This window comes from Triturus cristatus, chromosome 7, assembly GCF_964204655.1.
Source record: "Triturus cristatus chromosome 7, aTriCri1.1, whole genome shotgun sequence".
NCBI classification, from domain to species: Eukaryota; Metazoa; Chordata; class Amphibia; order Caudata; family Salamandridae; genus Triturus; species Triturus cristatus.
The window spans coordinates 1,196,168,432-1,196,182,686 of NC_140590.1; the positions used below are offsets into that span (position 1 = coordinate 1,196,168,432).

General features: G+C 42.4%; 1 protein-coding gene across 10 annotated transcripts in view; it reads right to left on the minus strand.

Annotated features, from left to right (window-relative positions):
• Positions 1-1,124: 1,124 nt before the first annotated feature.
• Positions 1,125-14,255, minus strand: part of LOC146811587 (membrane-spanning 4-domains subfamily A member 4A-like) — a 321,638-nt gene continuing 308,507 nt past the window's right edge. For 4 of the 10 annotated variants that reach the window (XM_085618566.1, XM_085618571.1, XM_085618567.1 and 1 more), the window contains 2 exons: positions 6,589-6,708; positions 1,125-2,277 (listed from right to left, as the gene is read on the minus strand). In XM_085618566.1, coding sequence (XP_085474692.1) covers positions 2,212-2,277; positions 6,589-6,708 — 186 coding nt within the window. In that variant the 3' untranslated portion in view covers positions 1,125-2,211. Of the gene's footprint in view, positions 2,278-3,279; positions 4,583-6,588; positions 6,709-14,255 lie in introns of those variants that run through there. The other 6 variants (XM_085618564.1, XM_085618565.1, XM_085618572.1 and 3 more) reach the window with 4 other exon arrangements.

Consider the following 14,255-nt stretch of genomic DNA (forward strand, 5'->3'; position numbering starts at 1 on the left):
TGTGCCTAGGTAGTAACGAGGACTATGCAGAGCCTTACATATCCACAACTTCTGAGAGGTAATTTTTAAGGTACATGGTGGTCGATGATAAGATCCATATTAGGAATAATATTATATAACCTCCGTTAGCTATTTTTTCTTTCCATTTAATATTCGGTGTAGTGATTCTCCTGTTTGTTTTTGTGACTTTTATCTAGCACTGAAAAGGTGGTTTATTCACGAAATGCATGGTGGCTGCTTTTTTTGGTACTGAATATTTGTAGAGAAAAACAATTGAATTATTTAGCCTTATAGCCCGCCGTAGAGGGCTATACCGGCTATTAAAGGCCCGCTGCAGCGTTAAATGCCCGAGATGAAGGTGAAGGACTTTAACAAAGCAGCGGGACTTTAATAGCCGGTATAGCCCTGCCACGAAGGGCTATAAGGCTTTTAGAACATTCTGCCACTAGAGGGCAGAATGTTCTAACAAAGAAAACAAAGCCTTCAGGGAGCGCGAGGAGATTCAAATCCCCTCAGGCTCCCTGAAGCCTTTGTTCACAGCCAGAGCTGTGAACAAAGAAGCATTGGAATGTTGGGGCTCTGGGCTTATATCAGCCATTAGAACATTGGAATGTGGAGCACTCCATTGTAGACAATGGAGTGCTCCATGCTTCTACGGGCCGGTAAAGGCCCGCAGAGCAACATTCCAATGTTTTACAAAAGCCTCTCGAAGCTCGAGGGGATTTAAATCCCCTCGAGCTTCGAGAAGCCTGTGTTTAATTTATTAGAACATTCTGCCCTCTAGTGGCAGAATGTTCTAATAGCCTTATAGCCCTTCGTAGCAGGGCTAAACCGCTATTAAAGTCCCGCTGCTTTTGTTAAATCCCTCGCCTTCGGCTCGGGCCTTTAACGCTGCAGCTGGCCTTTAATAGCCGGTATAGCCCGACACGACGGGCTATAAGGCTATATTATAAGCGCGGAGCACTCCATTGTTTTCAATGTAGCTTCCAACATTCCAATGTTCTAATATTATTATAACCTCATTGGGGCCTCCTTATCATTTAACTGTGGGCCAAAGAGTAAGGTACACAGGAGCACACATACACACATTTTCTAATTCACAACTGTACATAGGTACAAAGAGATCCATATGCACATATTTTTATTTACATTTTTTTGGGGTGTATCACAAAATATAAATGCTCAACTATATCTGAGAAAAAAAATGAAAATCACAATGTGATCAATTTATTTACAGTGATTTCAATACAAATACACACATCGTTCACATAGTTTCTAGGAGATGGAACAAAATGAGCAGGTTTATAAAATTCCTCATTAGCTTGTGCCTCACTAGCCTTTGACTGAGGTCTTGGTGTATGACTACAGTTTTCTTTTTTTATTGTGATCCATTAATATTTCTTGCACTTCATAAAACAGGCTTATCCAAAATGTTGATTGAGCTGCCAGTCGCGTGTGATCTGGAGTTCCAAAGTACTCTTCTTTGGTCCTTATTTCCCACTGCTTCATTTCTTCTTCCCATCTTTCTCTTCTGTCCCTTTCCTTTGTTTCTTCTTTTCTTTCACTTCTACTCCATTCCTTCCTTCTCTCCTTCATTCAATCTTTCCTTCTTTCTATCCTTCCTTCTTCCTCTTGCTTTTCTCCTTCCTTCCTACGTTCCTTCTTTCCTTTTTTTCATTCCACTGTTCCTTACTCTCCTACCTTTCTTTCCTTCAACTCCTTTCTTGCTTGCTTCCACTCCTCCTTCCTTCCCTTTCCTTATACACATCTATCTACTCTTGTCCACATATTATGCATTAGCTCAGGATGGCCTTTCATTTTTTTTTTTTTTTTAAATAAACAGTTTGCATGATTAAAAAGGTTTCAGACTCCTGAAAAGATGCTCATTTTAAACACTTGCAACCAATTAGAACATTCTTTAAAGTTAACAAATATTAGTAACCAGGAATACAGCATTACAAGAAATAGATTTTCTGATAACTAAATATATATTTAGCTCATTGCATATGATTGTACATTTATTAATATATCTGCATACATTTGCGGGGCGATTTTTTTCGAACACTGCATTATCATGGCACGGACCACCACGCTGGGTGGGTTGTGTAGAGGCCACTCAGGCCAGGCCTGGCGCGCGCTCATTCAGTCATACAGGAACCGCTGACGTCAATTCCTGTTGACGTCATTAGTACAGGGCTTCTCAAAAACTCTTCATAGGACGGTATTAACTCCAGGGTCTGCTGAATTCGGAGGGGCGGTCTGATAAATCACCACGGACTGCAGGAGGCAAAGACAGCTGGGTATTAAAAAAGAATAATTCAAACTAAAACTGTTTCAAAGTGCATGAGTGTGAGAGTCATTGGAAATGAGTAGAGGATACGTGAGTGCGCTTGTGTCCGTGACCCTATAGTGAGTGAGTAACACGCTGAATATAGGAAATGACGATGCATGCTGAGGTTAGGCAGTCACTGCATAACCAATGGTGTATCTAAAGGATTGTTTTTCAAGTAACTGAATGGCTGAAACCTACAATGGCTGAGGCTTATTACTGAACATACGGCAGAGAGTGTGTTTTTGGTTTTTATGTTTTTTGGGGGAATTCAGTAAACAAATGTTATTCATTGTGTCAACATTTCAACCTTGTACAGATTTCATTTTTTCAAATATTAAAACAATATAGTCCCCAAATGTCATATTCATGCGATAAATTCATTATTTTAAAAATGCATACGTTCTTTTCTTTGGTTGTCTTGTTAATCCACTTTAATGAGCGCGCCATTAACATAGCAATAAAAACATTTTTCTAGTTCTCTCCACACCTCTCACACACGCAGAGCTTTCCAATAGCACTAGCATTCTTTCTGTAGCTAAATCATAAATATGAATAAAATAAATATTTCTTGAAAATATTGTACCAGTGGTTGACAAATAAAAAAAATGTGGTCCCATGTACCAGTGTTCTTACATCTGGGACATTGGTTTGATATGTCAGCTTTGTGCTTATGTCGAATTCCCCCGGTATAGAGGCAAAAAGGCATTGTGCATATCGCTGCATTCGATTAAAGTTGGCTCTTCTCAGCGCTTTGTGAATATACCTCGATGCATTGTTCCAGCTTTCAATATTTGTCCAGGGATCTATCTTTGTATTCCATATAGTTCATATTTCGTCTATTGTTTCTTCCTCATGATTATTTTTAGAAATATGTCTTGTGCATTATCCTATGCCCATAAGTTTTGCTTTGACTCAATATATTGTCAACACAATGCTACATGTTTTTTCAATCTCTATATTTAATATTTCTCGTAGTTTTGCAGTTATTTTCATATTTGAAAATTGTGATGCGGCATCTCATTATTACTCTTTCTTGCCACTACTATTGGAGCCAACCACTCTGTAGCTTCCACAGGCTCAATCACTCCAGAATCTAGCAATCTGGTAATTTGTTTCTGTATCGCCTCTTGTACAGTCAAAGGAATCCTCCTCACCTTGGCCGCAATAGGCTTAGCACCCAGTTTCAACTTAATCTGGTGGCTATAACCTTTCAAGCGCCCAAACGTATCCTTGAACAACTTCTCAAACATCTTCACAAACTTGTTATCAGCATACTCAACTGTCTTTACCTTCACAGGGGGATCATCATTAGGATTAAGAATGATGCCAAGCTGTGCCTGGTGTGTCCAACTCAGAAGATTATCGCCCTTCTCTGCCACGTAACAATTTTCGCCTCAGTAACCCTCCCATTGCACTCTACACAACTTTGAAAATATCCTAGCATTTTAATAGGAATGCCACCATAACCCGTTGGTCTCACATCCAACTTCATCCATTTGACTTGACTACCAAAATCTCTCTCAAACACTTCTTTAGAAATAAAGGTGAGGCGAGAGCAGGAATCAAAAATCAGAACCATCCATGTTGTGTTTGTATTTTATGGCATAACAAATCCTATTGCACTAAATTGCAATTCATCAGTGATTTGCCATTTATTTACATATCACATTGACACAAATGGTCTATCACCCAAAAAATCCCAGCGCCTTGCATCTGAAAACTGCACTTTAAAGGAGATTTACACTTTAATAGAAGAGGTGGAAAGTATAATTAATGTATAGCTGTAACACAGGGACAAAGCCTCAGACCACAAGATCACCAGGATTTTCAGCCTTGTCGACAAACCGACATCAATTGTCAGGGCCGGCTTTAATGCTGGTGGCGCCCGGTGCGACAATTATTTTTGGTGTCCCCACACCCAATGACTATCTCCTCGGATTCTCTCACTACCACTGGGCAAAAATTGCCCCTCATCTCTCCAATCATAATTTATTGCTAAACACAGCGCCCCCTCTAAAGTAAGCGCCCCCTACAAAGGTCAGCACCCAGTGTGGCCGCACCAGTCGCACTGCCCTAAAGCCGTCCCTGATCGGCATCATACTTCAATACTTGACACTCAAAAGCAATCTGTCATATGAATTTAGATATTTATTGCACTGCTGTGCCTGCTGATATGCTTCGGGAAGCTGTGAATGCGAAGGCTCCAGCATAGAAATGAGCCATGGTGAGAACAGCCACTCCGCAGGATAGCTGATGGGAGATAAAATAAGAGCCATATTTATCAAGGGCTGTGTCGCTTTTGCACTGCGCAACGGGGTTAAAAAAACAACGCAACCCATGAGCTGCTATTTATGAAGCCACGCAAGGCCACCAATCCAGAACAAAGCAACCTAGCGTATATCACTGCATTGCATTACTCTGTCCCAGGGAGGAGTTCCATGGGTGGTCCGTGGGTGTTCCCACACAAAAAAACATGGATTTTGCAGCATTCCCAGTTTAACCATACGTTGTAGAACTGGGAATGCATCAAAACTGCTACCCCACCCAGATGAGGCTTAACGAGGAAAAATATGATTGTTTCTCCTCGGTTTTTCCTCTTTCTATGTGTGCTCTATTCTGAAGCACACATAAAAAGAGGAAAATGCCTATTGGGATTGTTTTTATGCGGGAAGGTGCCCCTTCTTGCATAAAAACAATCCTGCTAACAGCGCAGTCACCCTTGCACCATGGTGCATGAGTGCCTGCATTGGCGCTAGGCAGCACATTGTGTGCCAGTGCTGGGAAAAAGCAAGAATGCACCGTACAATGTTAAGTATGGTGCATTCCTGCCCTTTCCCTGTCATGCAGCGCCCCAAAGTGACTTGCTGCACTGTGCTGTGTGATATAAGGGGAGGTTGTGGGGAGGAGAGTGAACAGCAGTAAGTCTGCCCATTGGGCAGATTGGGATAGTGGTGCCGTCCAGAGACTGCCATTCTGTTTTGGGCTACATACGTGGCCCAATTATAGCCCAAACTATATCTAAGGGATTATGTTGGGCTCCCTGCCATCATTTTAGGTAGATAAGGGCTCTGTTGTTGAGCCAGGTTCGCAGGGGCATAGTTGTGTACGTTGTGGCTTGGAACAGGTGCCAAGGTGCTTCGGTTCATGAAAAGTTTGCCAGGTGTTAGCAAAAGTTGGTTGGCATTGCGAGTTGGGGAACCAAGTGCAAGGAGAAGGGAGGCAGGTAGTTCAAAGTTCAGTTTAGGACATTTGGTTACTTACAGGTTCATACATACAGTCATAGGATGTAGGGGGAATAGAAAGTTGGAAATGTTGAAATGCAATACAGTTAAATGAGTTGGTTGCATGGTGGGTATGTTGGGGAGGGGACCGTAGAGGTGGGGGTGGGGCCAGGGATAGTTCACTGGATGTATAGCAAGGTCTGTGCTTTGTAAGGCGGATTGCTAGGAAATTGACTGAGGAGCACCTGTTTCAGTAAAGTGGCCTTTTTCACACAGCAAGTGGTCAGTTTTCTGTGCTGCACCACCCCCTCCCAGTGGTTAATATGGTTGATAGTGTTGGGGGGTGTGAGAGGAGAACGGAAGTCTGCACTGGGACCTGTTCAGTTGTCATGAACTTGAAGGTGGTCCTGCTGTGGCAGGCTGGACAGCGTTGAAGGAGAAACAGTGGGCCGCCTGGGATATAGAGTGTTGTGTCTTAGATCTGGTGCATGTGAACAGCACTACGGACGTGCTGTTTCCGAGCTTAATAGGCCTGGACATTGGCCTGCAAAGTCAAAAAGAGAAGATTGGGTAGTGCTGCTACCTAGAGAAAGGCATCTGTTATTGAGGAGGGCCGCTGGGCAGGCGGAATGTTAGTACTGTTTGTCATAATTCGCTAGGCCTTCCTTGAGGCATGTATTAAGTGAAAGCGGCACCGGAAACTGCATTTGTTGCAAAGTGTCACGGCAGTACTGGAAGTATGTTTTTCCATCTCTCATCATTTTAATTACTGTGAGAATTCTTGGCAGGAGGAATGTCTCCATGCATAATGACTAATTTTCCTGGCCTTTTCCAGTATGGCAGACCATTGTATTTTAGCTAGAGAGAGATATAATGCTGGAAAGAGAAAGAAATTACAGAGCTGGAATGAGAAAGACTACATAGCTGAAAAGAGAACTAAAGAAATCAACAAAGGTAAGAAGGAGGGAAAGATGGGAGGAAGAAAGGAAAGGAGGAAGGGTGTGAGTTAGGAAGGAAGGAAGAAAAGATCCTTACCACTTCACTGTAGGCCGTCCTGCAGAGGGTTTTGCATCCAAAGGCAGAAACCGATACGGAAACACAAAACTGGAGAACGCTAAAGGTGAGCAGAATAAACATGATTCCAGTGGAGACCATCTGCAAATGACAAAATTGATATTAGCCCTGAGGAAAAGGAGAGAGGGCAGAAACAGTCTCACACGCGCACCCTTCTTGTCAAGACAATACTATCTTACAATTTAGTGTACCATCCCGAAGTGATCATAGGCATCCCCCCTGGAAGGCACAGACCAACACCACCGGGGAGGGCAATTCCTATGGGGGTATTTCACAAAGAAAGCAGTAAATATGTACTCTTAAGAGTACTCCTATTTCTGGGGCAGCTTTCCAGGCATACTACTGGGAATGATGGGGAATCCCCAAAAGTAGTAAATTTTCACCCATTAAGTACTTCCAAGGTTACTGCTTTCTCTGTGAATTGCCCTCCATATGTTTTTACTCCAATTTTCCACGTATCTGAGAGCCCCCCAGCACTCCCCTGGAGCTTCTTATAGTGCCCCCTCCTTTGCGGTGTTCTTTTCCCACAATGCTAAACGATTTTCAGGAAGGTGGAAAAACACATTGTTTAACACTCATCATCATCCAGTCATGCCTTGAGAAATCGAAACGTGATTAACAAACATTGTGATTTTTATAATGACAATTTTAAAGGCCCAAGATATTTAACAGTGTTAACCCATTGAATCCTACCAGGCACCGATTCTACATGGTAACTGCTTCTTTAAATCTATTTTCTCTGGACAGGACTGCACACAATTTGCAGGGCCTTAGCTGCATATGCTAAGCGGCTGCCAACTTTGGAGCAGATCTGTGAACCAAAGTCACAGACAAATCAAAAAATGCCTTTCAAACTGAAAGTGAATCTGAACCATACCTAAACACTGGCGAATGTAATATATATATAGGGAGGATAAAGGTGGTAGTCAAGAAAGTGACTTTAACCATTTTAACTCCTATATGATTCCTACCTCTCCTCTATATAAAAATGACTGAATGAATTGCATCAAACTTGGTTGAAGTTATAATTTTACCCATGGACATGCTGTCCTTTGGTTTGAAGAACATAGACATTTAAAAAAAAATTGCAATATAAAAAGGTTGGGTGGGCTTGATGGGGGTAAAAGATAGAGGTACCTGGACCAGGAGTTCTCTGACAATTCACAAACTAGGGTTTGCAGACTGCCTCCTCAACAAAATTTGAAAAATAAAACTGAAAAATATGAAAGCCACAAAAAGCTGCAGGAATGAGCACCCCTAATCCTCAGGCCTACGTTGGTAGGGGGAAGGTAAAGAATCCCCATAAAGTTTACAAATAAAATATGTTGGTGTGCGGGACCATGGACTACGCCCAGAGCCTATGAATCCCCGACACGCATAGACTCTTGGCAGACACACCAAAAGTCTGCGGACCTGGCGCTGTGTCTGCAAACTAAGATAGTCATGCATCTGTGTTAGTTCCCTTCTGCTGTAGTCAGCAGACCTATTAACATAGTTCATGGACCCATGTTGCATTCCTGTTGCAGTTGGAGGACCTAGAAGGTTTGCAAACTACAACAGTGGAACCAACATTGTTTTTGTATTTCATGTTCTTCTATCTAGTTGCACTAACCTTGTGCACAGGATTTAACCGAAGCAATGTTCTTATCTGTCTTGTGCCACTCCGACCAATGACCACATATACTGAAATATGAGGGCCAGTGGTAGAAGAGCAGAAAGGGGAATAGAACAAGAGATAAAAAAGAGACTCCAGACTCCACCACTTCTGCTTCATCACTCTGTTGGTTAGTGAGTTCTGTGGAATATTGTGAATCCCTACAAGGCAAAGGAGATATCTTGAGTGTCTTATTATTCAGAGAATTTAAGATGACTGCAATTGTGCATTGATATACCTGAACTATACCTCTGTGTAACCGACTCTGTACGGATGTGTAATTCCTGGAAAATAACATACAAACAATAAGTATTTCAAAGAAAGATTGGCACTCATATTTCTCCCTATGCTTTGGATAACTACCTCAAGCATCATCACTTCACACTCTCCTATGGAAGGTGAGTTATAGTTTCTCCTTGACTACCCTAGAACTGGAAAGATAACCAACATCCTGTTTTTCTCTAACCTTAGCAATATTATTTGTTCACTAAAACTATATCACCCTAACATGACATTTGTAAACACATATGCAATGATCCTTTTGAAGAGTCCTCCCGATTTCTTTACAGGGTATCTTAGTAGAATGTAACCTAACTCTATTGTTCAGATATATCTTTAAAGTATAGACCACCATTCTTTTTCATCTACAGCATAACATCAGAATATTTCTTTGTAATCCCTTTGTAAAGTTTAGTCTTGGTCTTAATCCCCTAGGTGTGGTGATGGGATGATACAGGGAACCCATTAGGGGTTTAAAAAAACAAAACAAATTGTGTACAATTTCTCCACAAATTTGCGGGTCAATCTGCAAATTCGGGGCAAAATTGAAAACAAAAATAAGCACAGTCTCTCTCACTTTTTTACATTATAGCCCCTGGGTGGGCCAGATCCCGGGGGCATGCAGGCATTGAAAGAAGAAAAGGGGGGGCCCGCACGGAGCTCCTCTTCTAGTGTCCTATTCTCCCTGGGGACCAAGTCAGTCCCTGCAAACAATCCCTGCACCGAGCACAATGAAAAGCTGTGCGCAGTGTGGACTTGGTTGCCTATGGGGAGTTTGCTCCAGGTAGCTAACGCCGATTTTGGCTGTGTGCTGGAGGTTGGCTTTCACTATGGAACTAAAATATTACTTTATGTAAAAAAAAATAGAAATTCACTGAATAAAACAAAGGTTAAAGTGACGTTATAGTTAGGTGAGATAAAATTATCAGGTTTTTTTGTAAACAGTAGAAATTAACTAAAAAATAACAAAGGTTAAATAATGTTATAGTTAGGTGAATATGTCAGTGACAGCACTAATGTTTTGAACTAAAAAAACACAGAAATTCACCTGATGACATCTCAAATTACATCATTGATGACATCACTGATGGTCATAAGCAGTGCATGGCTGGGCTGCAAGTTATATTTAGCTCTTCTAACTATAACTGGTGAATATCTGTGTTTTTTATTTCAAAATGTTAATGCTGTCACTAACATTCACCTAGCTATAGCATTCTATACTTTACCTTAACCTAATATATATATTTATATATATTGTACCTACTGGCGGTCGCCAGTAGGTAGCTATAGTTAGGGCCTATTTTCCATAGGAAATCCGCAACATTCTATTTGGAATAACGTTGGCGCCGATTGACGAATCTTCACGAAAATTTCCAAACTTTTGGCCAGCTCCGGTCCGCTCCTATCCTGACAATTTCACGGTGATTCGTCAAGCGGGGGCCGAGAAAAAAGGGGGGTCCCAAAACGCGTTTTCCCCATGCATTTTCCCATAGGACCTGTTGACACAGCTACAGCCCGAACTGCTGAACGGAATTGCACCAAATTTGGCAAAGCGGTAGTCCTCAGTTCAGACTCGTGCCTTTTGCTTAAATGGTGTAAATCCGTTCAGAAGTTCCTGAGAAAATTAGAGTTAAAAAGATAGATATATCTATGGCCTCGGAGGATCCGCCCACCCTCCCCGCACCCTGCCGTGCACGAGCTGTATTCTAATTGGCTGTCAACACTCCAGATCAGGAAGTGTTGGCAGCCATCTTGTGCCTCTGTAGAACCGAGGCACAAGAAACCTAAAAAACAAACACGAAAAACGCGACAAGGGGGCAGGGTAGAAAACACCCTGACCCCCTAGGCCTGCTCAGGGGTCCCACAAGGACCCCCAGGGACAAAAAAAGAATTTTTAATAAAAAGAAATAGTCGAGATTCGCGCACCCAGCGCAAATTTCTGCCGAAAATAGAAAAAAAAATCAGCGCGGGCTCCCGCGCTGAATATTCTATTTTGCCCCCGGGGGCCAAATCCCGGGGGCATAATTAAAAAAAAAAAGTGGGGGGTCCCAGTCCCCCCCCCCCACACTGCTCCGGGGACCGCCACCCCCCGGGGCTCCAAGACTGAATATGCGGGGTGGCTCACGGCCCCCCCGCAGCCCCGGGGACCGCCACCCCCCCGGGGCTTCATTATAGATGGGCGGGGGGGGCTCAAAGGCCCTGCCACCCCCCGGGGCTCTATGTCAATGTATGCGGGGGGCTTATGGCCCCCCCCCGCAGCCCGGGGGACCGCCACCTCCCGGGGCTTGTTTTTTTTTTTAAAAGAAAAAAAAACCCTGTGTGGGGTGGGCTCGAGTCCCCCACACGCCCCGGGGACTGCCACCTCCCCGGGGACTAATTATTTAACATAGGGGGTTCGTTACAGACCCTCAAGCCCCGGGGACCACCACCCCCCAGGGCTTTAAATTAAGTGGGAGGGGGCCGCGCAGCCCCCCTCCTGGAGCCAATGATGGCCCTGGGGTGCCCACCACCTGCTGTTTGCTCCTGCCCTGCCATTGCAAACTGCTTTGCTTCATTGAAGCGAGAGCAGGGAAACCTGCTCTTGCTTCAATGAAGCAAAGCTGATTGCTTTTCCACATGGGGCGCAGCATGTTAGCTGCTCCCCATGTATTGGTGTGTCAATGGTTTTAAATCTGGCACTCTGTATTTTACAGTGAGTGATGAAAGGTTATACTTGTGTATGATGAGGTGTATCTGATTGTCACATGGATGATGCCATCAGTAATGTCATTTGAGATGTCATCAGTGATGTCACTGACCATGTCATGAATGATGTAATATGTGACATCATCAGCAGTGGATTGCGGGCACGTGAGATGTAGTTAGTACAACTAACTATATCGGAGGAATTTCAATGGTTTTGTTCGAGTGAAATGTCCAGCTAACTATAACACCCCTGAAACCTATTGTTTTTTTAGTGAATTTCTAAGGTTTTTTAAATGCTAATTCCTAACTATATCAGGCCTGAAACCTATGTTTTTTTAGTGAATATATATATATATATATATATATCTGTCCAAGTTCTCCTCTCCTGAAAAGAACGAGCCCACACGGGTGCAACAGGAAAGCTTGCTTTAATGGACAACCAAAGGCATGACGCGTTTCGTCTAAATTGACTTTCTCAAATGCCGCAAAATTAGGGTGTTCACAGGTGTTCACATTATACACACAGTACCTCACTGCGATTGGCTGAGGCACTGTGACTGGCATAGGGGGGTGTGTCTTGAAACCTGGCACTCCGAGTTTCTGTGAAGCAGTCCATGCATAAGTACTCCCCAAGTGGGCGGTGACTGCTTCTACCCTCCTTGACAGGATCTTACTGTGGCAAAAAGCGGCTGTCCTGGACCCTAACCCCACCGCTGGAATCCCAACTGCACCACTAAAACATCACCTAAGTAAGCACTGTTCACTCGTGCAGTCACAGTCCGAATTCAATGGCATTGTTGCAGTCGGAGAAGCGGCGGTCCGGCGGTTCCCAAGTCCGTTAGCTAAGCCAAAATGTTGCCAATTCATGTATAAAAAATATGAAGCCAATCTCCCCCATTTTGAAGCTTGCAACGAAAGCATTTATTATCCACTTCCGAAAAGCGTCTATTAAGAACCTTCGGAGTGTAATAAGCCAGCCAGCCAGATAAAAAAAGACATCCTTTTAAAATTAGCTGCTCTAAGAGCCTTACTTCCTAACTGAGCGATTTGTTCCCACTCCTGTCTCGTGAAGGAGCAATTAGTTTCACGAGTTATTTTACTAAGAATTTCTTCAACCAGCGGAGACTCTTTGCCCTGCCTTAATAGAGTATACCAGTTTCCCACACCTTTTAATTTAATTTTATATACGGCGTTAATCAGAACAGATAATGTCCCACCTGTTGACATATTATATTTATTTATAAAGTTCAATATCTGGAAATATTCCAAAAAAACGGTTGTTAAACGATTATCGGATCTCTCTAGAACCTCCTGCCAAGTACTAAGTCTCCCTGCGACAAAAAAGGAACCCAGTTCACCTAGACCACAGTCCTTCCATTTTTTACATTTAGTGGAATGGATTTGGAGCCCTAGAGCCTTAGATTCTTCTGAACTAAGATAATAAAATCCACCAAACCCAGCTTGTTTAAAGAAGGACTGGAGTCTATCCGAAAAATCCCGAATAGTCTTATAACGGGTCTTTTTGGGTAGTTTAGCTGTTCTTAATAAAATAGAAACTTGCGAGCCCGATTCCTGAATCATTCGGTCGTAAAAAAAAACTATCCGGCCACCCATTAGAATCTAATAATCGTGCTGAAATCGAGGACCGCCGCCAAGTAATAAGTACGAATATCTGGTAGCGCCAGCCCCCCTTGGGTTGTTTCTAACTGCAATATAGGTAGCCTGACCCTAGTTGCTTTTCGATTCCATACAAATACTCTGATCATGGACTCAATATATTTAAAAAAATAGGAATGGTTTTTAACGGTACATTACTAAAAAGAAAAACCAATAAAGGAAGAATCGACATTTTAATAAGTGCTACACGACCAATCAAGGTCAATGGTAAAGAAATCCATCTCTCCAAAAATCCCTTAATTTTTATCACGCATTGCTAGATAATTTAGATTAAATAGTTGCTCAAATTGACTAGAAACATAAATACCTCAATATCTAATCGGTTCTATTTTCAGAGCTTGTGATTTTAAATTGGATGGTAAAAAATTATGGTCCACATTCAAGGCAAGAACCTCGGTTTTATTTTGATTAATATTATATCTGCCTATCATTTCATATTTACTAAATTCAGACAGGACTAGATCAAGATTTGATTTATCTGGTTGCAGATATAAAATTATATCATCCGCGAATAATTTTATTTTCGCCATTCCTTCTATTGGAGGTTTAATTTCTGGGTTGCCACGAATTCTTAATGCGAGCGGCTCAATAAAAAAAGTAAAAAATAGGGGACAATGGACAACCTTGCCCGGTGCCTCGATTTATATCAATTACCCCTACCGTATTAGCATTAATCACCACTCGAGCTTGGGCACCTTGGTAAATATTTTTCAACATTTCAATCACCCGGGCCGGGAAGCCAAATCTTTGCATTCCAAAAAAAAGAGCCTTCCAATTGACCACGTCAAATGCCTTCTCGGCATCGACCATTGTGACTAAAGTTGGAATTTTATTACTAGTGACATAATCAAGAGCCTGAATTAAAAATCCAGTATTTGAGGCCATTGTCCTTCCTGCCACAAAGCCAGCCTGGTCCGGATGTATTAGTAACTGCGCAATTGGAGTAAAACGTTGGGCCCATATTTTCATAAGAATTTTAAAATCAGTGTTAAGCAAGCTAATCGGCCTGTAAGAATTAACATCCTTATGATTCTTTCCCTTCTTGACAAAACTAACAATTATGGACTCCTTAAAACTCGGAGGGACATTGCCACCCATTCTAACAGCATTAAATAGTTTTGCCAAAAAGGGAGTCAACTCGTTCACAAAAACTTTATAAAATTCAATTGGAAACCCATCCGTTCCACAGGCCTTCGCGCCTGCTATTGATTTAATTGTGTCCACAATTTCTACCACCATAATATCACATTCCAATTGATCTATCATTGGGTCAGACAAAATCGGAACATTAACTTCATCAAAGTATTTACGGATAAGATCTAAGCCTACCACA